Source organism: Anopheles marshallii, chromosome 2 (assembly GCF_943734725.1).
Source record: "Anopheles marshallii chromosome 2, idAnoMarsDA_429_01, whole genome shotgun sequence".
NCBI lineage: Eukaryota > Metazoa > Arthropoda > Insecta > Diptera > Culicidae > Anopheles > Anopheles marshallii.
In genome coordinates, this window is record NC_071326.1 from 3,210,764 (window position 1) to 3,236,305 (window position 25,542).

Genomic DNA, 25,542 nt, shown 5'->3' on the forward strand with positions numbered 1-25,542 from the left:
CTGGTTGTTTGTCCGCACTAATGTGCCCTAATATCGTGAAACGTCCTTCGCAGATCGCATGCCGGAAAATGGCAACAACACGGAGCAATGAAATGAATCGTAATTTGTAACATTAACCACTGATCTTTCCTGCCGAATTTCGGCCTACCCCTAGAATTCAGTCAATTTCAAACGGCGGTACATAATTTATTGTACGCTCATTAGGCACGAATGAAATTAATTTAATTTTTATACACTACAGCGCACACCGAAAGATTGAAGGAAAAGAAGGAAAGCACACACATACACAAAAAACGCATTGGACCAAAGAATTAAACTATCGTTATTTACAGGCGGCTTTTATTCATTTTCAACCCAAACACTGACCACAGCACTTCCCATGACCCCTGGCGGAACCGAACGATTATGTTCCACCGGCGCGATAATATGATACGGTAAGGATAATTAATTGAGTTTATTCGATTGTGTTGCGCATTTCGTACATTCTCGAAATCCGTAGTGTACACATTTGGGGGTGTGTGTATGAAAAGGCACATCCGAAGGTGACCATTTAAAATGGCCACTGAAATTCGCAGTGTAAAGAAAACTTTTTAAACGGGAGCACCAACGCCAGGGATTGCAACAAACGGAAATTACAGCTGTTGCCAATTATTCGGTGGGTAGCGATTGATGGAGCCAGGCACGTGAACCTTCGGTAAATTCCGCCGCCGTATGGTCAACACCGCTGAGGATCCATTTCGTGGTGAGCAGTCCTTCGACACCGACCGGTCCACGGGCATGTATTCTGGCGGTGGATATGCCAACCTCCGCACCGAGACCGAAGCGGAATCCGTCCGCGAACCGACTGCTAGCATTGTGGAATACGCAAGCACTGTCAACGTTGCTCTGGAAGTAGTTGGCCGAGGAGGCTACAATGGAAGAGGATATGACAAATTATTAACAGTTCAACCTCCTGATAGGCTAGAGAATCATTTTAACGTACGATTTTCCGTGACAATAACATCCGTATGTCCACTGCCGTACGTATGGACATGATCGATAGCTTCTTCCAAGTTTTTCACTACTTCAATGCTGCACTCTAGCGCACCATACTCAAACTTGAGCGATTTTGCCTGAGGTGGGCCGAAGGTCAATATTTGGTTTAGCTTGGGACCAGAATTAATCTTAACACCTTCGCGCTTGAGCATATTGCACACATCGGTAAAGAAGGAAGTATTTTGCAGCAGGTCCTCGTGGATGAGAAGCGTTTCCATAGCGTTACAGGCTGTAAGTAAGCACACCGTTTGCGAAGAAATTAACGAGATGTGAACTCTTTTAACACACTCGACCACTTACCCGCCGGATAGTCACACTTGGAATCGCGAATGATCTTCAAAGCCTTGTCCAGATCCGCTTCCCGATCGACGTACACATGGCAGATGCCCTCAGCATGACCCATCACCGGAATGTGCTGAGCCTTTTCCTGTATGCTGCGTACTAGCTCACTCGATCCTCGTGGAATGATTAGATCAATATGTTCGTCCATCGAGAGAAGATCACTAATCTCTTCTCGGGTCGATACCAAAGAGATCGCGTTGGAGGCTCCCGTAGGTGCCAGAGATTCTTTGACCAGTTCCATCAGTGCCCGATTGCTGTGTGCTGCTTCCTTGCCACCTTTCAGCAGCAATCCGTTGCCGGAAGCCATTGCTAGGGCGGCCACCTGCGGCAGCGAATCTGGACGGGATTCAAATATGACCAACAGCACACCGATCGGGACAGTGACTTGCTTCAGCTCGAGTCCATCTGCTAGTTTGGTGCGTTTGACCACACGTCCCACGTTCTGTGGTTAGGGAACAGAACGAAAAGTGTAAACAAACACGTTATGTTTTTTTTGGCTGACAAAGCAATCGCTGGACAAAAGCTGTCACTTTTGCCATGGTAGTATCCGCAGTAGCTTACCCTGTGGCTGTCGTCGGCAATCTGTTTCAGTCCTTTGGCTAAACTTTCCAACTTGGAGGGAGTCAGCGAAAGTCGCGAAAGAAGTGGCTTCGCAAGGCCGGACTTCTTTGCCTCGTCTAGATCTTTCGCGTTTGCTTCAAGGATTTGTGATTGGCGTGATACGAGCAGATCCGCCAGTGTGTTTACCGCCTGGGCACGTTCGTCCGCAGTGAGATTCTGAAGAACACGGCTTCCGCTACGAGCTTGGGGAGAAAATGGTACGTGAAGTGAATTATTTTTTTTTTGGTGGTGGTTACCGATGTGTAATTTATGCTTACCATTTTCAGCGACTTGTTCCACGGGGGTCGTCTTCTCGGTGGTGGATTCAGTAAAGAACGTGCCCACCTTACGCCCGGTAAGTATACTTTTGATGGCCTTATCCTGATGGCCATTGCAGATCACCACACTCACTCCACGATCCAGGGCCCAAGTGGCTGCCATTACTTTCGAGTTCATGCCTCCGGTACCGACCTTGGACTTTTCCCCAAACTTGATCAGATTCTTATCACCGGCGGTGTACGTGTGCATCAGCCGTGCACCATCCTCCCACGGTGGCTTGTTGTAAATGCCATCCACGTCCGACATCAGGATCAGTAGATCGGCATGAATTTCAGCGGCCAACAGTGCCGCCAAACTGTCGTTGTCCTTGATGCGTATGCCACGCTTCTTGCCCGTAGCGGACACTTCCTGATCGACGATAAACATCGGCGGTACGACGGCATCGTTCGTGTTGATGATCGGCACAATGTTCAGGCTGATCAGTTCCGAGAGAGTGCTGAACAGATTCTTGCGTGTTTCTTCGTTGTAGAAATCCGGCTCGGTTACCAGCACCTGTGCGATCTTGATACCGTACTGGGCGAACATAGCGTCGTACAGCGACATTAGACCAGATTGACCCACGGCAGCGGCTGCCCTCGGTTCCACCATCGTACCGGCGTCCTGGCGCGTATGATCCGTCGGGGAGAGTGTTTCTCGCATCGATAGCGACATCAGCAACTCCTGCGTTAGTTTTTGCTTGCCGAACGCGACAGCACCGCTCGTTACCATAATACATTCGCGACCTTCGACATGATATTCGGCCACCTGCTCGACGATGGAAGCAAGCCGACCGAGAGCGAGACCATGTTCATCCTCGCGGGTAATGACGGCACTGCCTAGCTTCACCACAAGCCGTCGAGCATACTTGAGCTGGCTGCGCTCGTTGAAGGTGGCTTGCTTTCGCTCGTGAAGTCCATGCAAAGTACGGTTGATATTTTTCGCTTTGTTAGCCTGTGGACAAGAAGGAGGTGAATATGATGGTCACTTGTGTTGTCCCTTTCCAAGGGACAGTTTATTTGAGGTGGATTAAAGTACTTTGTTTTGGAAGTTTTGTTTTCCACTTGTTGGTGGGAAAGTACCTTGCCCAGTGTGCCACTTGTTTATCGTAGGTCGTACACCTTACGTACCGCAAAGATGCCCCAACCAACCGTACGTTTGGTGTCGAGACGAGCGTTATGAAATTTTAAACAACTTCTCGTAATGCCCTACGAAAAAGAACAACCATGAAGTAGACCTTCAACATGCTTTTGATTGCATTACATGAACATCAGACACGAGAAAAGGACACGTGGCCCTGCTGTTTTGTCTTCCGCAGGCCTATACTACGCTCCAAAAAAGTTTCTGATACCCATTTTAGTATTCAGAGCTCGTAAAAAAGGGGTTGCAAAAGCTTCGTTTGGCTTGTAATAACGGGCGCTATCATATCGGAAAACAATCGAAACTTTTTTCATCAAGTCCCGGTAGAAGATTCGTCCCAGATTCGCTGGGATTGCTCGAACCTCCATCGGCGGAAGATTCTCGCGCGAAAGTGAAAACTTTTTCCATCGGTAGGCATTTTAAACGTACTCACAAATTCCTACCCATGGCCATGCCCTCAGGATGCTCTTTTATGTTCCATTCCATTGTTCGTCCTTTTGCACCGGTTTGAAGGGTGTTTGGGTTCTGTTTTGGTCACACCGTTACAGGGTGAGGGCCACTATTAGCATTCATTTTTGATATTTCTTCTTATTGTTAGGCGAATGGCAGCGAAGGTCCGGCGAAGAAGTAAATCGTTGTGGGAAAGCATTTTGTATCATTATTTCCAGCATGCGGCACCAAGTATCCCGAATGGATCCTTTTTCGCTCATTATGCTGTGCAGTCGTTGAACAATCACAGGACCAACCCAATCCAGTGCTGGGGTTGGGTTAGTTTTCAATGCGTGTGTGTGTGGGCTTTGTGTGCGCTTGTTTGCAATTCATTTCCAAATGGAGCAGCCTTGAGCTAAAATGGAAAAAAATGGTCACTAGGGGATGAAAAGGATTTGCGAGTGGAAAGTGCTGCTTTAGCTCCATTAGCAATTACGAAAACCCGTTAATCTATCTCTTTAAAAAAAATCAACCTTCTTTTAATTTTCCAGCTGGTGTAAGATCGGGCATATCAAAAGAACCAAGCTTGTAAGCTCCGTCCAAACACTGAAAAAAAAGGTTCGTCTTGTGTTTCGTCACGAGTAAAGTGATTATTTTTGGGAAAGGATGTTGCCTCTAAGAAATGGATGAAATGGAGAAATGGTTCAAATGGGTCCGCAGACAAAGACAATTCAGTTCAAAGTTAATTAACATTGCCAGACTAACTTTCCTCTTGGCCGCATACCATCGGTTGCAATGTTGGTTGCAGGGACGATCTTTTTTATGTGCATTTATATATATTTGAGATTCAACTACATCCCCCTACATTTCCGTTTATGCTTTACAACATTGCGCCAACAAGGCACTGCCCGCTTGCAAAACGTTCAGTACATTCAGTTTGCCGCTCGGATTAAAACGTACTGTGCAGCGTAATTTTGTGCAACAATCGTGGCGGAAATTATTTTCCATTATTATTTGATTTTCCATTACACGTGATGCGCTTTTTGTCTCTTCCTTTTCTGTCATCCTTTTTCTTTAATTCTACATTTCCATTGGGTTATTGGGGGTGTTCGATGGGCACTATAATTACTTTGATTCGTTTCGTATTGTCACGCCGTCTCGGGTGCTAGTCGGGATTGCCTTAGCACAATGTGCGCCTGTACCGGTTTGCAGGAGTAATTGGAATTTTATTTGATTTCCACATGATGCTATCGCTGCGAGTCGAAGCGTATTGGAGCTTATTGGTAGGAAAAAAAATGCGATACACCACAGCGCGGCGTAATAAATTATAATTATGCCAAATTGTTTGCTTTCCGTTACCGGTATGGGGGAGAGTTGTTAAATTTTTTACGATTGTTTTAACGCATTCCATTTGCTAGCACGGTGCATTATACTTGCAAGAGTCTGTACAGAACCGTTCAGTTATTATTCAATCGTTCAATACAGTCGAACGAAAAGCACTGTGAATAGGGGAAAAGCTTTTGCAAACAATTCGTATTGTTGGCAACAGTTTCCCAACGAAGGGTACTTGAGCATTTTAACGTTTTAATTTTGATATAGATTGAACAAAGGTGTTTGTATGTGTGGTGTAAAATGAAGCTAGCAACTTGTTGATTGGTGGACATCATACAGACTGTACCATTAAAGCCAGCATTAAATCAATATTTTCCTATTAATATTCGATTAAATTCCTTTCGTCGTGGGTTTTCTAAATTATGTTAAAATTTGAAAAAAATAACAAACCTTTGTTTTTTGACGCAAGATCTCATCTCGACTAAAAAAGAGCTTAACCAACTTCGAAAACTGATATTAGTGTCCTCACTCGGATCACTGCGTCGTTACATTGCTTTTCGTCTTCTAACTTTGAAACAAGATGTCTCAAGATCCAAAGAATTCAAGAAATTGCAAAGATTTTTTTTTAATAAAAATAAAACAATTTCCTTTTCACTGGCAGCATATACCAACTCTTTAATATGCCACTCTGGTACGTGCTCAGCTTCATAATGATGCAAAAGTATACTTTTAAGGTGACATAAAGGTTGACGAAACAGTACCGGAGAATACGAAAACCCTGGGAGTAGTATCAGATATTTGAGTTTCTTATAAAATGATCTCCAAATCTTCCTGAAGAAGCTAAAAGTCTAATGTAGCACCACCACCATATCGTAACAAAACATCCCACTAAGGTATGCTTTCATCTAATCTGTTGTACTTGTTTGCGTTCTCCTGCATGGGGTATGAAATCCCGCCCGTCTTACATTGCGGCATTGGATATGCCCTGGATCACTGCAAGGTGTGGAAACGGCAGAATCCTTTCAAGTGGGATAGAAGTTCACATCAAAAGAAAGGACCCGTTTCGTCCCGATAGCACGAATAGAAAGTTACAAAATTAGATTTGATGAGGTTTGATGAGGGCAGGGAATGGGGTGGGTCTTGGGCCTGTGTCTGGATGGGGCACGTCACTCAGCCAATCAAAGCTATCACCGTGCGGAACCGGGCGGGAAGTCTGCCGGAACGTGACTGGAAAGAGTGTTTGTGTTCCGCGTTATTCGGTGCAAGACACGATTTCTGATTATGAGCGCCAACCGCCACTCTCATTCTCCCTGGGGCTGGCTATGGGGCTGGTGTTTTGTCCCGATAGTGGTTGTTTTGCAGTTGGTTCTCAAAACACAAAACTTTTACCCAGCCGGACTCCCGCTCAGCTCCAAGGTCCAGGTCAGCGCGTGCTGGACGGCTGTGGGCAAATCATGCGGGCGGATCAAGCATCAAGCGCCTTGGATCGATCTCCCCTTCGCGATGCTGGCGATAAGATCAATCAACCGGTGAAGGCAGTTGTTGTTCGAATATAATTTCAAATCAAATAAATTTCCACACCAATCGCTTCGGCTCGGTAGTGCATCCATCAGGCCATCAAGGGTGGAAGAGTTTGCGAAGGACAAGCAGTACGAGCTGGAAAAGCAAACAGCTGCTGGCGGCACAAAACACTCCAGCACATGTAGTTCCCGCACCCGAGTTACGTTGTCCAGTTGCTGGAGGGGGAGAAGACTGTTGGTCTATTGTTTACTGGAGTTTAGCTGTTCGTTCGGCCGCGAACAAGTTTGCAAAGTTAGACGGGGAGGTAATTAGATAATAGCGCAGACATCAATAGTACTGCAACAAACCGTGTTGTCCCAGCAACTCGGATCGACAAGCACAGTCGAACTGTCTCCCGAAGGTTTGTTTTGATAATTTGCAGGTGATTATTTCTCACCATTCACGATGCGCTCCCGGTAGACCGATTCCAGCCGGGTACGTTTTTGATACTAATTAGGAACGATGGGTTGAATTGTGTGATAATATCAATCACACTGACCTATCGGGTCACGGCCGCGTGAGATTTATTGCGGATTGCATTATATTAGATTAGCCGCGGATGACGCTTTTGGGGCGCAATGTTTGCATTGCGTATGACAGAACCGAAAAGGGCAGGACAATAGAGGAATAGAGCGCGCCGTGTTTGATGCGATTCGATAGTGAATGTGTTTTGGACTGTGAAGATTCTATGGGGAGATGTAGCTTTTTGGGGATGGTGGGGTTTGACGTGGCCTTCTCCGCAACAGATTGTCGACACACTAGAATCATTCGCCCGTGGTCGTAGTGATTGAATATTCAGGGCAATCACAACTCCGAACATTGTCTGGCAGATGGGGTGGCATCTCACGCCGTTGGGTTATCGCAGTAGTGTAAGGGTTGTGATTATGCAGGAAATGTACGGTGCCGTTCTCGCGTGGTAAAGTCACGTTATGGAGAGTGACGCACACACTGCCCGGTGTCAAGACCGCATCCTTGGACTTGGACCAGAGTTCGTTTATTCCATTCCCAGGCGCGGCATTTGCTATTAGATTTCTTCGTCAAACCGTACCGACACGACACTTACCTGCTGTATGAGATACGCGCTAACGCTTGGACTTCCAACGACGGAAAAGTAACGCTTCGGCAACTGGTGTCCGATTCGCAGCGCCCTTCCGGACTGATGGAGTGCCCTCAGGAAACTCATCGTAGACGGCACTGCTCGGTGAAGTTTATTCAGAAGTGAAGCTGCGACTGCTCGACAACGGCGGAAGCTCGTTACGCTTTAGCGATTCAAACAATAGGAAGTCAACACGACACCGTGTCAGACGTTGCAGTTTTTTTGTGTGTTGTTTTCGTTTGTTACACGGTACACCTTCTCGAGGACGGTTCACCAATTGACACACGCGACTGTCACAGCATTTTTCCACAGCAACTCGAACGTAAAAGTTGCGCACCGAGTCGGATTCCGATTGTTCGGCGCGTATGGACGGAATGGACGGTTGAGTATGGAAAATGCGAAAGGATGCGCCGGTGTGTTCCGCCGAATGTGTCTATCCGATCGATTCGACACCGCTCAACTGATCGCTAGCCGGTCCGAGTGGTGATGAGGAAACCTTTCTTTTTTCGCTCTCCCCGGCACCTTGTAGCACCGGCACTTCCCGGTTGCTTTAGCAGCACCATCACCACTCAGGCTGGATGTGATAAGAGATCTCCCTCTCCCTCTCTCTCTCTCTGTCTCTCTCTCACTCATTCGTTTCACCGTCGGTGCGGGATGCAGTAAGACCTTACTGGGGCATCAGCAGGATCCTTATCGGACGTAGCGCGTTTTGCCTGTTCAGCTGATGTTGGAAATCTTCGTTTACGTTTACGCTTTTCCCCTTGTTTCGCGCTCACCCTCTGTCGGCTTGCAGGCCGATTCGTCCACCGTCCACTTTTGTTGTTGTGATTGTACCACAGTCAAGTAGAATCTACTCACACGCGCACGCCCTCCAGCAACACCGGTTCCCACAGGTTCCCGCAGGTCTTGTTAGAGCGAAGGACTTTGGACCGGAGGCAGAAATAGTTGTGAAATGGAAGGAACCTTGCAGATAGGTACAGAGGTCAGGTACTGCGACAAGAATTCATTGTCAATAGTCAACCGACACGAGGGTACAACAAGTGCAGGTGCGTTGTATCACTGCATCTAGCCGACCTCCCGCCACAGTGACTGGTGACGCACGGACGCACGCAGTGACGCATGCTGCAGTACGGAACTTATCAGCACCACGCTATGCTCAGACTCCGATGCATCACACACCATTAAGAGTCCACCGTGCCCGACCGACTGCGGCAGGCCAGTAAGCGGAACCGCAGCCACTTGCACTATCTGGGTTCGTCCGGCACGGTCAACCTATGCGTCAGATCACCGTCAGATGCGTTCGGATCGCACACAATACACACACCAGTGCCTTCCTCAACAATAGAGTACCGGCAGCGTATGACAATGTGCTAATGTGCGTGCCGTTGCGAGTCACGTGATGTGGTAATGATTATGGCGCACTACAATCTTTTGGGGAGCGAGGGGGGGCGTTGATAACCCGATCCGTGGTCCGGCCTGTACGGATGATTGATGCGAGATGCGGTAAGGTTTAGCTACTTTCACCGTCCCGGTTTTGCCACTATCAGTGCTTGATTGAAACATAATTTCGCGCCCTCACAAACACAGTGCGCTACGGAAAATGGCAACGAGGCCCGTGTCTTAAAAAAAGGATCTTCTTCCTCTTCGGCTTCGTGTCTGCTAAGCTGGGCCAGGATTATGGTTGGGTGCATTATTAATTGCTGTCTGATGCCGGTACCTTCCAGCATGAAACTTCCATTTCCAGCAGTAGTCGCCATTTTCGGCGTACAATTCAACTGTTTGGTGCCACAGGGTGAAAGCGTGTGCTTTAGAAACTTTCCGAGAACGGCTAAGCCGGTTCGCACTCGAAACTGGATGCGGTGTCCGCGTGTTTCCGTTGTGTTTTGTTGCCTTGGTGCGAAAAGCAAAGCGAAACCGGTATCAAATTACTGTGAAAATGGTGGTAAAGAATTGGGCGGATGGACGGCTTTTCGGATAATAAACAAACCACAACACCACAACACCTCGGGTGAATGGTGGAAGTTGCAAGGCTGCTAGGAGGCGGGCGGGCTCTGGTCCAAGAGCTTCATCGTATCGAGCTGGTGATGGTGAAGCTTGCTTCGTTGCTGCCCGACAACCTTGGTTTAACAAGCGAAGGAAAATGGCATCAGGGTGGGAGGGGATGAATTTGGACGTCCTTCGTCGATACCCAAGGATATTGTATTGTTTTTTTTGTTGCTGTACTGTCTCCTAATATCTTTCTCTTTCCCTGTGACTTTTAGCAGATGTTGACAAAATCCGACCTTGGGCCCCTCGGGAACCCACCCGTGTTGGAGGAGGTGGAGTTTGGAAGGAACTAGAATTTAGTCAGCTAGATGGAAAACATTTTCCTGCGGTCCGATTAAAAGTTCAGCCCCAGAAAGAAGCCCCACAGACAGTAGAGGACCAGCGAGGGAGACGAAGATGTTGCCATGCGAAGGAAGTGGTTTTACCCCTTTGCCGGGCAGTGATGATTATCGATTGCTAAGTCTTTGAACTCTTTCATGTCTGTTTTACTTCGATGAAAAGCAATCTGCGTCTTGGCCGACGAAGTCAGTGCAAACAAGGTGGTTACGGTCGTACGGACACACCGGGACGGAGTGATGTTTCATATTTTCTTCTGGCAGGTCTCACCATCCCCGTCGGTTGATAGTAATCAAATCAATCGCTTCACAAACTTTATCATCTGACCCAGCGCGGTGCGGTGGATTGTGCAAAGCGAGAAAAGTTTCAAAGAAGTTCGTTTTTCCGGACACTGACAACTGCGAGCTGCATTAAGTCGCACCCGTTTCAAAGGATTTGGGACTCCGATGGAACACCTTCGGTTGCAATTGTGAAAGGGGAACGAAAGGGCCACGTGTTCGAAAGTTCAAAGCTAGCAACCGATCGGACCGAGCAACTCTTTCCAATCCGTTCGATTGGAGTAAGTGGGTTTTTTTGTTGGTTCGTTGCTGTACGGATGAAAGCGACTTTTCTGCTCATTTCTGTGATGGGCAAAGTAATGGAATGGGGCTTTTGGAAGTCGTTCGAGTAAACTTTCGTCGGTACTAGCTGGTCCGCTATTTTACCTAACCGAATGGTTCGGACTTCCATTTGAAGGTGTGCAGTGTTGACCAAACGGAAACCAACGGAAAGAAAAAATTGTGAAAAGCTCTTCACTTTGCCGACCACGTTTCACGGTGGTTCGCATTTTTGTGCACCGCTCTGCTCTCGTGAACGAACGGACGATGGTCATTTGCAGGGGAAAAGGGGTGACGGATTCTTCAGTAGGACAGGACGGACCCAACTCTTGGATGGGCCTGTGAATCTAATTAATTTTTAATTTTCCTTTCTAATTAAATGGTAATTAAATCAGAAACGGGCAAACGTTCCAATTGCCCGACTTCTTGGGGCGGGTGGCATTCAACTAGGGGTTTGATTTGAGGAGCGAGAAAGGCGACGAGATGACGCTGGTGTGTAGATTAAGATTGAAAGCTGTGTGGCGTTGGCAGCGGATTGACGGGAATTAAGGGTTTTCCCCCGGTTGGTTCCGGTTTCCTTCTGTGCCGCTCGGGACACGGATGCAATGGGCCCAGCGAAGGCACCGGAGCTAGATGACATTCTATGTGAACGAGCTGGCCGTGTCCGGTGAGCTTTCGGATGTGAAATATGAGCGGGAAAATGATTGAATCGACGTCCACACATTTCCGTTTTACATTTTGTTCGACCAAATTCTTTATTGCAATTGAACTAAAACTAGGCAGCGTTTCCATTTCGGGAGCATTTATGTGAAGTTGTGTCACCAAAATGGAGTTTGCTTCGGCTTCATTTTGTCCGCGTAATTAGTCGCTTTTCAACGTTCGATTTCTACTTATTGGCCAATTTACATTGCCGGTTTATCCGCTCCATCATCTGTTATGTTTGATTTTTGTTTGCATGCTTGTGCTTAACAAAACCGACGGTTTGTAAAAGTTGGCTTAAAATTTTGTTTATTTTTTGTTGTTGTTGTTGTGAGACAGTGATTTCGATTTTCTATGCATTTGATTGGTTGGAATTTGATTGGCTAGATACACATTTAGAATTCGAGAGCGATGGAACTTCGCTTCGCTTAAGAGAGGGGATAAAACCTGTTTTTTTTTTTTTGGGAAGGACGCCATTAAACGAGCCTGAACCAACTCTCCTGTCCCGTTCAACTGTCGGTTTTTTTTTCCTTTTGGATTAGTATTTTAAGCTTTAGAGCGTTCTATTTTATCTCAACAGTATGTACAGTGGCTTGAATGGAGAGTATTTGATTCTAGTTTAATCATTGTGTTCCTACTAATCCACCCCACCTTCTTATACATATCTTCCGTTCTACGGTACAACGATAAGCACGGTTAGCTAGTTTTGGCGCAAGTCGCTTGTCACGGCTTAGAATAATCTCCAAATGGTTTCAGGTTTCCGATGGGACCTTCACACGTCTGTATGGCTTGATTATGCTCATGTTCGCTGCCAACGGCGTTTACAATTACAAACTCATCACACCTGGTGTCGTCGCATTGCAGTGTAGCTGGAACCAGGAACATGGTTTTCCTTCCCACCCCCACGGTGGATGAAGAAATGAGAAAAAAAAACACACTAAGCCCAACCTGATGATCACTTGACTTGGTTGCAACCATTTTTTTTATGGCACTGCACTGCTGGCCGTGCGGCTACTACTAGCTACATTTTCAATTTCATCCACGATGAAACAGTGTTTTGTTTATTTGCTCGTTTACTATTTTACCCTACACCTTCGCTTACGTTTTTCTCTTCCCCTTCCTTCCCCTCAGGGGGTGGAGACCCTTGTCTACCACTTTCTGGACCCTTTTTGCCCGAACTTTGTTTTGTTTTTTTTTTTGCACATGTACAAAATATACATACAAGCACCGGAGTCTAGTTAATGAACCAGTCCCGCGCGAACGATATGAGGACGCATTTGTCTGTGTGTGCGTGTGTGTTTTGATGCTTCTTTTTCGTAACATCTCGTTAGAAATAGCACTATCGTCAGTAGATGAAATGAACTTCAAACAAAAAGAAATACATTACATTGCATGAAACAAGCTTCCAACAGGTACGTTATGAAATTTCTATTTTCCTCTACTGCCACCATCTACTGCTATGGCCGTCTTCACACACCGACCTATCGTTATCGGCCCCTAACCGAGCGGCATCCCGTGGTGGTGCATCCGGGAACTTCTCACTAACGGCAGCAGTAATTTAAAACACTATCATATACTATACACGCTTACCGGGAGGAGTTTTTTTTTTGAGGGAAAAATAACGTTCATTCACGGTTCTCTTAATTTTGTGTTTTTTTCCCGTTCTTGTTTCTTTATTTTCCCCCATTTTCGCACGTCTTTGGAAACCGTTTGGAAATGTGTTGCAATGTATGTGTGTGTGTATGTTTGTGGGGGGTTTTCCGAACTCTTGACACGAATCTACTTTTGTCGAAGTATGAAACTTTACAGGAGGGAAGATGGACGAAAACTATCGTTAGAGTTTCACACCACTCCTCCACATGGCGGACATGGCTCCACCCTTAGACACCTCTCCCACTTCCCGCGCGCTAAAGGAATCTAAAAGTCAATGCAGCACGGTGCCGGTTGTGTTCACTCGGGGCAGTCGCTCTGCCCTGTTGTTCTGTACAAAAGTGAAACAAAAAGAAACACGTTCCCACTGCCCTCGGGAAACTCTACTCCAACAGATGGCGCTGTGTCGCTATGTGGACAGTGTAGCCCCTCTCCAGCGTCCAGCGGGTTCTCTTTGGGCTCGGAAAAAGAAGCTGCTGGAGGTGTTGGGCGCACATATCGAGAACTTTGTGCATTCACTTCACAACCGCAACACCCGGTCGTAATGGTCGAGTGTGTGTTTTTCGTCGCTTAGCCTTTTAGTTCAGTAGATTCGTGTGGACTTGACCGAAAGACGGCTTGGTTTTCGGTTGCATTTTGTCGTTTTCTTACCTTCCCCAGTAACTCCTATATCTCGACTATTGCAGCTGCAGCTATTCGGGGGGGAAGTACGATGATACGATTTGTAGGGATTTTTTGTTTCATTTTAGGGAAACCAGTTCATCGGAGGAGGAGGTTTTTCTTCCATTTTGTTTTTACTATAGTTAAAACTGCATTCACTCGTCGTCCTGCGAAAGGTGAAAGTTCGGTGCAAAAGTTTAGGTCGTTCTTACTATTTTCTTCTGCCATGCTTTGGCCTTTTTTGTGTGCTGGTTTTAGTTGAAGATGTGTCTAGATCGTGGGCCGAGAGGACTTATTGCTTGCTTTAACCCAGCAGTATAAACAAAGGATTACCCGGCAAGCTGTGTGAGAAACTTTCAAATCAAACCAAACACGGAGGGACGACCTCGTTTGTCTGTGAGCGGGCTCCTTAACCGGTTTCAGGCTTTTCGACTTCCTGGTCGGCAAGGATGTGGCGTTTTACGTGGGAACCAGCACAGCTGTGCACAGCAAGAAGTCACCGTAGCGAGAGCAGATGATAATCATAATAATCATAGTTTGGTCAGGGTCGATGGGATATTATTGTCTTGCTAGCTTGCTGGTACAGGGAAATGATTGGAATGCAAATAGATTATACAACCCTGCAAGGCCGTCATCCATTGACGTAGCGTTAGCAGAAGTTTGTCTTGTGGAATGGAAAGTTATTCCAAGAATCGGTGAGTGCAACCTTGCTCTGGAGTTGGGTTGGGATTTTATGATGAATTTTCTTTTTTCGTTGGTTGTGGGGTCTTTTGTGCAATGTCTGTCTGTTTTATTAATTAAATTATAATACATTACGCCCTTATTTGCCTGTTTCTTATTTCCGCCGAGAGAAGGAAGCCGTAGCTTTATGTAGGCATAAAAGAAAAGCTATCAAAAATGGTGAAGAGAAGAAAATTTTAATTAATGTCGCACTCCTGAATGGAGACTGCACCTTTGGCATTATCATTACCACGCCACAAAAAAAAACACACACACACACACGCTCACGAAACGAAATGTTAATCTCCGGCACTAAAACAGGCCTACAGGCGACCTAGGGGACATTATGAGCAATAAGCATCTTCGAGACGTTATGTGAAAAGCATCTTTGAACACATTTTTTGTTGTTGTTCGGTATTCCGGAAGGAAGGAGACAAACATTTCAAATATCTCACATCAGACAATCTGTGTAACCGTGAGATGAGTGGGTAGAAGCGGTATGCCGCTAGCCCTATTTTCCACATGTGTGTCATAAAAGATTATAATTTGCCTTTCCAACCACCAGCTCACTAGAGGGCGCTCGCTTAATCTCCGCTCCCGCACGTCTTGCTGTCAGGAAGTGTTTTGTTGTGCAAAGACTTTCGGCATTCACTCACTTTGTATGATGGGCGGATGCAAGGGGGGGAAAAAGTTTTTCCGCATTTTCCATTTTCTTCGCTTTGTAGTAGCTCGGCCGAGTAATGTAAGGATGTTATTTACTGATGCGCAAAAGTCTTTGCATTGTTCTGATTACCATCCCAATGTGTCCCGCTTGACTGTCCCGCGTGAAAACATATTCTGGAGACGAGGGGGGGATTGGGAGGGAAATTCATCCTTCACTCCCCCGACCGTCGTGGGCATGCTGGCGAGCAACGCAACTTCGGGATGCAAAATGATTTCCCGGTCGCGTTGCCTTTCCCTATTCCAGGGCGGATAGGATGGAAAACCTTTCCAAACTCCTTATTGTTGAAAGCGGCTGGAAAATACATATTGCGGTATGCGGCCGCTTGGGGCTTGTTTTTGAAACTGTTTTTCTTTTCTGCAACCGCTTGCGTCGGTTGATTTCGCGAGCGCCTTGGCGACCGTGACGACGATGAAGAATGAACCACCCCCGGGCCATCTTGTGGCAAACGAACGCTGGGTGCAGGGTGAGCACTGTCTTTGCGCTGGTGCGACGGGAACAAAGTGGCTTGTTATTGTTTCACGGTTGCGCCGCAGGTTTTGAAGCAGCGGCAGCTGTCCTGCAAAAACCGGATGAGAACCGTTTGCTAACAACAATCGAGTCCTGGGTGCTGTGGTTCGGGACCGGGAGAAGGGATTTATTGTCGCCAAGATTGGTTTGATTACACCGTCGGGGGGTTGAGCGGGAACTACGGCAATGGGTGGTTGTTAGCGGACGAAGCAAAAGATCTCGTAGCGAAACCATCGCTCAAAAGAAAGCACCGGAGACAAAAACCGGGGGAGCAGCAGTTTTAAAGCACCGATTCACTGACTGCTCCGTTTCCGGTTCGTGGTTTTGCTTTCGAAGAGATGAACGAGAAAATCCGGTGCAAAAACTGATGGTTGGTGAGATCAGGAAGGAAAAGTGGCAGAAAATAGGGCCACTCGTTCGTAAGCACAAGTGGTGTCCACCCGGGATACGATCTCCGTTGAGGGCACATCCCATCCACACACAAAATGGGCAGCGATCAAAGATAAGAGCGGCGCGGGTTGAATGGGCATGAATTGTGAGACCTTTTCCCGCCATTGTCCACGGTGGAAAAGTGAAGTGCTAGTGCAATTGTACCGGGCCGGTTGAATAACAAGATAGCTTCCGGGTTGCGGAAGCTAGTCAGCTTTCCCGGTATAGCTTTCTATTTCCCACCAGTGCGAATGGGTCAGTTAGGGCAATATCGTTTGTTGCGTGATTTTCATCACAAAGTCCCCTCCCTGTTGGAGAGTTTGAGTTGGACGAAGACAATGCGAGAAGAAAAAAAAAAGATAAACAACCCACAAAAGACACGTGAAATGGAACCTGAACCTAATAAAGTGCGAGAGAGCAAGAGAAAAACAAAGCACGGAAAGAAAGCGAATGGAGGCGCCTGGTGTGTCGTTCGTGCTCGAGGTGAATGAAATATGACGAAGTGACGAAGAGTTTTAAGACAAAAGAAGGACTAATGCTTTTTTCCACCAGCTTTCTCCCCTCTCTAGTTCTCTCTCTCTCTCTGTATTTCTACGAAATATTTGTTTTGGGTTATCTGTCCACAGAGGTATGCGCGTTTTTGCTTCTCCCTATCTGCTACTTCAAGCGGCACAGAAAGGGAACAAAATAAATGATGTTGAAGTGGATTTCGGGCGAAAAAAATAGAAAGCAAATACTCCACCCAGTGTACTTGCAAAACCAGAGTTTCGTGGATTAATTAGCAAAAAAGCCGGAAGCGTATAAAAAAGATAAAAATCAATAGCACGAGGATGAATGGCCGTGGCCCACTCGTGCCGTTTCCTCGCTGTTCTCGCTTTGGCACAAAGTTGGGGTTGGCTTGCAGGAGTAAAGGAGTAAAAAAGGACACTCAGCGATGGATGAGGGCGGTTAATAGTTCCTCTCGGCATAAAAGCTTTCGAGCAGTTCCACTTAGTGGCTGCTTGATGAGCGAGTTCCCTAACGGTCCGGTGTTTTCGGTACAGAGTGTGCATAATGGTTCGATCGCTTTGCTTTTATGACGCTTTATCTGCGCATTTTCCTATCCCTGTGTTGTGTATGCACATTGCACCGAAGCGTAAAGTGGACACGTTCGCTGAAGATGAACTGATTTCCCGGAAATGAATTCCCGCCCCTCCCCGGTACCAGCAGTGCGGCACTGTCATCGGCGCACCTACTGTTTAATGCCGAGCAGTCGCTTGAATGCGCGCCGATAGTCTAGATTGAATATGGTGTAAATAATCGGGTTGAGCGCGGAGTTGATATAGCCCAGCCAGGTGATGAAATTAATTAACTTATTCGTCGGGCAGCAGCTGGGACAGAACGGCAGGATGACGTACATGAGGAAGAACGGCAGCCAGCACACGACGAACACGCCCATGATGATGCCGAGCGTACGTGCGGCCCGCCGCTCCTTCGACAGTGAAATCTTCTGCTTCTCCTCGATAAACTGATTAATGCCGCCCGGCTTGCGGAACGATTGTTTCAGCCGGCCCCCGATGCGGGTGGTGGCCGGCGTTGCATTCCCCGCCGTCCCGCTCGCCACCAGCTCGGTCGTTGACTCGTGGAAACCGACCTCCCGGTGGCCGCCCCCGTTGCGGGCGGTTTCCGTCGGTTCGACCGGCGGAATATCACAGTTGCCGGATGTGGACACAATCGCCGGGTGCGATGCGTCCAGCGGCGCTTTGCCACTTTCGCCCGAACCGGAATTGTCCGGATTGTCCGTCACCGAGTCTTCCTCGCGCTGATGCAGCGCTGCCGCCAGTCGGTGCTGTTGACTGTCGTCCGTCCGACCACCGTCCGGCTTCCGGTGGTGCTTCTTCCGGTTGCCACCACCACCGACCAGCGCCCGGCCAAAGTACGCGCTGAGGCCCTTCTTTTTGGCGTCCGTCTTTTTGCCCGCCAGCGCACCCGCACTGCCGGTGTCGGTGTGTTCGTTGTGGTTGTTCGTTTCACTGCTGATCGACTCCTGGTCGTGCTGAACCGTATTCTCCTGCCCGTGGTGCTGCGTATCCGGATGGTGATGGTGCAGCTGTTGCTGGTGGGGTTGGGTGGTGGTGAGTTCCTTCTCACCATTACCGGCCACCATGCCGATGCTCCGCGTTGCGAGCGTGTTGATCTTGGAGGCTTGTGCCCGCTCGCGTAACCGTCGCCGGGTGGCGATGTAGATTTCGATGTAGACGATCGTCATAATGACGAGTGGGATGAAGAACGAACCGAGCGACGAGTAGATGACGTAGCCCTGATTGCTCGTTAATTGACACGGGAACTCGCTCGAGAACTCCTCGGGCCAGTCGTTCCAACCGATCAATGGCGGGGAGCTGATCACCAACGACAGCACCCAAACGCCCGCAATCAGCGCCAGAACCCGCTCGAGTGTCCGCTTCTGGGCGTAGTTGATTGGATCGGTGATGGCCCAGTATCGGTCCAGTGCAATAGCGCAAAGGTTCAGGATCGAGGCAGTACAGCACAGCACGTCCGAGGTGAGCCACATCTTGCACACATGAATACCGAACTCCCAGCGACCCAGGATCGAGTAGGCAACGTTGAGCGGCAACACCAGGATGGCAACAGTCAGGTCGGCCACGGCCAGCGACACGATGAAAAAGTTCTGCACGATTCGGAGCGGCTTGTACGTGAACACGCTCAGTATCACGAGTATGTTACCGACGATGGTGATGATGATGATGAGCGTGAGGATGAGTGCCGTACCGATGGCTTCCCACTGTGGTACGGCCAGATCGATGCCAAAGATGCTCGGGTAGAGTATATCGTCCGGCTTGGGACAACCGTCGACCATGTCGCTTAGGTCTTGCGATTGCCCGGAACCGTTCCCACCGAGGCTGACCATTACTTCGGCCGACCCGTCCAGCCCCAGCGTTGTGGTTAGGCCAGCCAGGGATACTGATGGGATCGGTGGTCCGTCTTTCGCAATTACCATCCCGAGTTCGCGAGTTGACGGTGTGACGGGGCCGTACTTGTCGGCTGTATGAGCAGTGCTATTGCTAAAGTTTTGTAGAAGTGCACCCATGGTAGGAGCTGTTTCTGTTGTTGGCCACGACGTATCACGTCGTCGCGGCCGTCTGTCACACTCAGCGCATGCAACCGTAGACCAACTGAATTCGTCTTCGTCGTTCTCACCAACAACAGCTTACGAATCGTTTGCCTTTGTTGAAAGGTTTTGGTACAGTTTCTCTGTAAAAGAGAAGAGAACGACACGTTTATATTATTTTTGAGGCACTCTGTTATGTTTAATAAGCCTACAATATGTTCTTAATCTGTTCTGTATCTGTAAAAGAGATCATTGGAATCTTTCAGAGACTATTATGAAGTTGGCGATTAATCAGATCACATGGGTCACATTTTAAAAATGAGCTGTTGTAGAAGCACTTTTCTTATCATCTCTTAATCATATCTTATTTTATATCTGTGTAGTATGAACTGTGTTGGTGTATGAAGACTCTCAAACGGGATAAATCCGAATCTTCGGAGGAAAATTTTCGTGGATCTTCTTCTATAAGTCATTTCAAATTCCGACTATTGTTGATGACTTACTGGTTTTATAGCAGACGATTATCAAAGGTTTAAGCAGATGGTGGAAACTACAGTTTAAGTATAGATAGATGACCGTCAAGTCGTCCAAATCTTAACATATCGTTGGTCTAAAGTCAGCAAATACTAAAACATTGTTGTTAAGATGATCACAAGATCGCTAGATCTTCCACAGGAAGAAGCTTTGATGGGTAGTTACTCTCCGTTAAGTTGGACATGTCATTAAAATTACACCGAAAGACCCAACCAGTCTAATTCAACCATTCTACTGAACATAAGATGGATGATTGAGATGGAGTGTAGAACCGTTCTAAGGGAAAACCGGCATGCGTCTGCATGCGACAAGCTTTCAAACTGGCCAACACATTGTTTACCAACGTATTATCTATTCACGGCTAAATCGTTTTCATTACCACGGTCCAGGCACAGGGTACGACACAGGACGTACGCAGGTGTAAAACCATAGTTAGAGGACATTGATTTAGGTGTGAATTCCGAAAGCACCAGCCCTTACTACCCCAAACTTCCGGTTTTTACCAACGTAACGCCGTTGAAAATGAATATGAATGTCCCTAAAGTTGGACGGCGATGAACCTCTCGCCATAATCGTCCCGGAGCTTAGCGCACTAAAGCTTGTGGCCATTTTCCGGACTATAACTTAACCACCGCGTACGATAACCCACAGCCGAGGCTTCCTTCATCCATTAAAATACCCGCACTGGCGCCTCTGCGCCGTCCACCCGATGCAAGTAATTGTACTGATGGCTCTCGTGATAAACCTCTGTTTGGATCTTTGCCGGTTGAAAATGATATTCGCACGAAGGTTCGTTTGTGGTGTAGGGTAATTTGTCTCCTGAGGCCGACCACCGTTGCTTGTCAACGGGGCAGGCCATCATTACACACACACACCTGGTTCGATATTCGCACATATATTGTTCCTCAATCTCATCGACAAATGGTCGTTTGGTCGTGAGAATTTGGTACGTGAAAGGGTTTGCATGGAGGACTGTCGTTTTTTTTTGCTTTTGCCTGCTTGGATCGCTCCAGATCCATCCGCCGAGCTTCATTTTACGGGTTTTATCGAATGGCAAATATTTGATAAGCCCCTGAGCGAAAATCGGTCGAGATTTTAATGGTTGAAGCGTGAAGAAAAAGCAATCGCAAAGTGGATGTGTTTGAGCTTGTAATGGTTCCGCCTGTCTGCGCAAACACAAAAGGCACCGGGGGGCATGGGAGCAATTTTCCAATGGTTCCGACGGGTGATTACCGTACTATCGTTCCTCGTCATCATCATTGCCGGCATAATCATTCACGTCTATTGGCACAAAATTATCTGTGCTTTTAATTAATTGATATTGAAAATCCAATTCTGCATTGAGAGGATCGTCGATTGCGGGTGGGGAAAATCAACCCGACCATTATCACGGTATCCCATTAAGCTGCCCGGTTTGCTTTATTTTATTTTTTTCGTCTAGCAGTTGCTGATTTCCCATTAACAGCGTGTATTAGAACAGGCAGAAATTTGCATTTACAGATAAGAGGTGCGTGTCATCCGTGATGTGCTTTGACGGTAGCAGTCCCGGGAGACGAATGGGTTTTATTGATTATTTTATTTAACGCTTAATATGCTCCACTCACTCACTTCCCGCAGCGGGAGTGGGTTTATAAGCGTCTTCCACTTCATGTGCCGCGTCGGTGTGAGTGTTTTTATGGCAAATGCGCCTAAATAAATCGCCCTCGGGAATGATTAAGATTATTAGCTGTGAAAGTATCTGGTTCGAGCTGACAGATAAAGGGGTGAGGTAGAGAGAGAGGTGGGGGGAGGGGGGGGGGGATAAGGGAGTGCGAAGGGGTGGATTATATTCCGGGCGTGTTTGTGTACCAGCACGAAGGCTTAAGAGTTTCGACAGTTTTCCAAGGAAAACACGTGCACAGCTCTATCGGTAGTGCGATTCACTCGAGTGGAAACACAAGCGTGCCATCATGACGTTGGGAGCAGTGTTGTCGATGACGACGAGCTGTTGCGGAGCGGGAGGTGTTTCGGCCTTTATACGCCCCGTGTTGATTCTACAAACGGGAGCGAGTAAATAGTAAACAACGTATCACTTGGCGGGTGAGCGCCAAAAGCCGAAGCAAATCGAAAATAGCAATCGAGCTGATGGTGATGTCGAGCCGAGCAGCAAACACAGAAGTCCTCCATCGTGGCCGCTTTTTATATTCATCTTTCCATTTTCCGGTGACGTATGGTGCATAGTTGATAAGGGGGGAGTGGGTTCATTCTCGAGAAAACCCTTCGACCTTTTGCAGGATGTCGAAGGCAGGGAAAAAATAAACATCCACCAAGGGCCTTTGCTGCTCGTGGGCTTAAATCTTGCAACCTCTGGGTCTCCGTCGGTCGACTGGGCGGCGTGTAGTTAAACATTCAATGCCTTAAGTCACCGTGTTCGGTCGTGGGTTGATATTAAATCATAGAAAAGTCGACCTTTCCAAGTAGGTCGTTTCAACAATGGCTTGCAGATCGGAGTCGAGCGGAAATTAAAGTTTTCAACCAGCCGTACGTGCCCGGTGGTACGTTCCGGCTGAGAAGCTGTTAAGTTGGTCCATGATTATCGTATTTTACGGCCAGTTCGCCGAATGGCAGGTTTTGGTGGTTAAAATTTCCATAGCGTCCGACTGTTAGGGGCACTTTAGTGTGCAGTGCTGCTGGATGATTGGCACAGCGCTCTCAGCCGGCCTTGTTCCGGCGCTGGCGTTCATGGGAATCGTTTTATTGGCAAAAGTAATCAGCGTCGAACCAATTTGCACTTAGCTTTTAGTACTCGATACCGATGGAAGAAACCGGCGATAGTGGCACCGCAGCGAATGCATCGCACGTTGTGTGCAGTGTGAAGTTTGTTGTCATAGATGTTTGAATATCTTGAGTACACAGCGTCTTCAAGGAAGCAACACAAGATGACAGACACACCATTGATCGTGAACAAACAAGGCAATGCATTTTTATTTTCCTTTTAACTTCTTATCGAGCTGAGCTTAACTCTTCACCTTATTCTAATTCTTCGTGAACAGTGTATGCATAGTTTGATGGTAATTACAGATAAGTTGTTGATTCCTTTAAGCCCTTTAGGAGATATCTTGAAATATTTGTTGGTGTTTGTCAATTGCACTTCATCAAGACTTCTTCCTACATAAAATTAGTCAATGTGAAATCTAAAGAAGATCCTTTTTCTGGCAACAAGTTCCAGTTCATGAGTTAAAGTTAGAGTCATTTCACTATTCTTTATAATTCGAGCTGAAATGTCTCGAGGCAGCTGTGGCATTCTTCCCACGTTTTGTTTCTTGTTTCGTTGTTTTGTTTCTTATTTATTGATATAGAACTACCAAAGGTCGTAATGCTTATTTTCTGGATGTTGTTTGACTTGAATTTGATTCCGTACACAGCTTTCTCCTCCAAAAGATCTGTCACGTCTGGAAGCTTTAAATCATTTTTATCTGTCAGAAGGTCGCAAAAGGTAGAAAGATTCCATATTAATCTCCACACCTTCCTGTTCAAGGTGAAAAGAATTTAGAAAAAACTAAATTTTACCACTCGTGCTGGAAAATTTTGAAGTAACAGTGAGAGTAAAAAGAAAATTAATTTCCTCAGGTTGAAATTTTGCAACATCTTGATAACGGAAGACGAATATATTTAGTACGGTATTCAAGCTACAAAGACATTCATTCGGTAATGCAACACGCAACGACATGACTTGTTTTGTATCCCGACCCCACAGGACAGTGTCATAGGACTGGCTTTGCAGAGACGAGTAATTTGAGTTATAGCTAGCCAGCTATTAAGTGAAACTGCCGTTGGGTGTAAGGTAAGATAAGATTTTTTGTTTGTTGGGGACATAAAGTGCACGAGCCAACGTCCAAATAAACCCTTCCCTAAAGAACGCTGTTACTAGCAATGTCGTACCATAGTCTCAAAAACTGTTCATCCGGCGTGCCGGTGTAGATAATAAAGCGAAGGAACTGTGGCAGTTTTATTAGATCGTCTGAACGTGATCAAAGCAGCACGCCTTTCATCGTGATGCTTACGGCGGGACCGAAAGGTGTTTCCATCACTATCGCTGTCGGATCTGTTCGCCTCGGCCTGGCCACAACTCGCCCCGCCCGGTCAGTGCATATGAGTATTATCCAATATTGCATGCATGTTGTTGATGAGACCTGGCTTGGCGAAGGTGTGATGGGTGTGTCGTTTTTCCTCTTTCCAATGATGTACCATTACGATAATGATGAAATCCGTCTTGAACCCGGCTTTGAAGCATATGGACGTGCCTTGCTGGTTCTCGATTGCAGGCAAAAGGGTGATGTGACCTTGTGCAAGATCGTTAACCTGCGGGTGAATTTTTTGGGGGGTGAAAAGGAGGGTTTCTACGAGAGCAACGAGGAGTGCATTTTGCCGCACTAATGAAGTTGTTCGCATCGTTTGCGAGTGCCAAAAAGGTTTGCTGATGTTTTTAGACACATTTTCCGACACACAAACGAAACCACGGGCACAGGGGGTTGGGTTGTGTTGGGTGGGGGGGGGGGGGTAATTTTCGTGACAAGAAGCAATTTCGCTGTTGCTCCGGGCTCCCGGGGTTTTTGTTGTGCAGCGATCAGTAGCAAGCGTATCGCCGAGCACGTAATGAAGTGATGTTTCCTTCATGATGCAGTACACTGTGAATTGCGTAAAATTGCATCGCCCTGCTTGTGGAGCGGACGGAGCGGATAGAAAAGAAAATGTTCTCTATATCATGGGCCACATCCCAGCGTCGGTTAGTAGATTTTGGCACCTAGTGTGCCTGGGCTTCGTGCTTCCTCGATCGATTATGTCATGCCGAGATAGCGTTTTTTTGTGCTCCGGCCTCATCAAATGGCTCATTGGCAGCTGAGATTGGCAGCGAAACGTACTGCACAAAACCGGCTAGATCGGTAGCTCGGTGGTTGTTTACGAGCATCGTTTTGTGGTTGGTGCGTTGGTCGAACCGTTTGATTGGTCCGGTAAATAGCTGTGTGTGTATGTGTGTGTGTGAGTGTGGTGTTTTTGCGATTGGAAAGCTGCCAGGAGGTGTAAATAAAGCGTTACGACGTTACGAACCAACGGGCCATACGGTTGATTAACGCGAAAAGTGGTCAAAGTTTTCGAGCAGGTGGCCACGGCAATCTGTGTTTTTTATGGAGTAGAATCTTGAAGCCTCTATCGCTTTTCACCAGCAATGGGAAATGATCAACGGTTTATGGTTGTGGCGAAACGATGCGACCGGGACCCGGGTGCCAGTTTGTCATCATAAAACAGGGAACCAATTTATTGTACACATCATAAAACATGAAATATGATTTCCTTGGGAAAAACGAACTGACAAAAAGAGTCGATCGGAAGGGCACACATATAAATGGGTTTGATTTTTCCGGTTATGGAAAAACGAAATCAATCGAACGGCGACGCCCTCCCCCTCCTCCCCCACGTTGCACTCTCCAACTGCAATAAATCAAAGCTAACCAGGGCGGTGGGCTAGGGTCGGTATCAACGCGGGGAGACAAACACAGGCTGAATCAAACCTTCATCAGCGTTACAAATGGTTGTAAACTGTTGTCGTAGCGTTTTTATCATGTTACAATCAAACACACGCACACACACAGAGCATTGCTGGGAGGGGAAAAACTATCATCACGAAGGCTCGTAAATTATGCGA

General features: G+C 47.1%; 2 protein-coding genes across 2 annotated transcripts; both read right to left on the reverse strand.

The window, feature by feature from the left end:
- Nucleotides 1-648: 648 nt before the first annotated feature.
- Nucleotides 649-7,936, reverse strand: LOC128719617 (delta-1-pyrroline-5-carboxylate synthase). The gene is made up of 6 exons (XM_053813244.1): nt 7,817-7,936; nt 2,256-3,246; nt 1,939-2,180; nt 1,336-1,819; nt 983-1,264; nt 649-908 (listed from the first exon to the last, which is right to left on the reverse strand). The coding sequence occupies exons 1-6, from the start codon at nt 7,934-7,936 to the stop codon at nt 649-651; spliced, it is 2,379 nt and encodes a 792-aa protein (XP_053669219.1).
- Nucleotides 7,937-17,447: 9,511 nt separating this feature from the next.
- Nucleotides 17,448-19,304, reverse strand: LOC128708928 (tyramine receptor 1). The gene has a single exon (XM_053803909.1). The coding sequence runs from the start codon at nt 19,302-19,304 to the stop codon at nt 17,448-17,450; it is 1,857 nt and encodes a 618-aa protein (XP_053659884.1).
- Between the last annotated feature and the right edge of the window lie 6,238 nt (nt 19,305-25,542).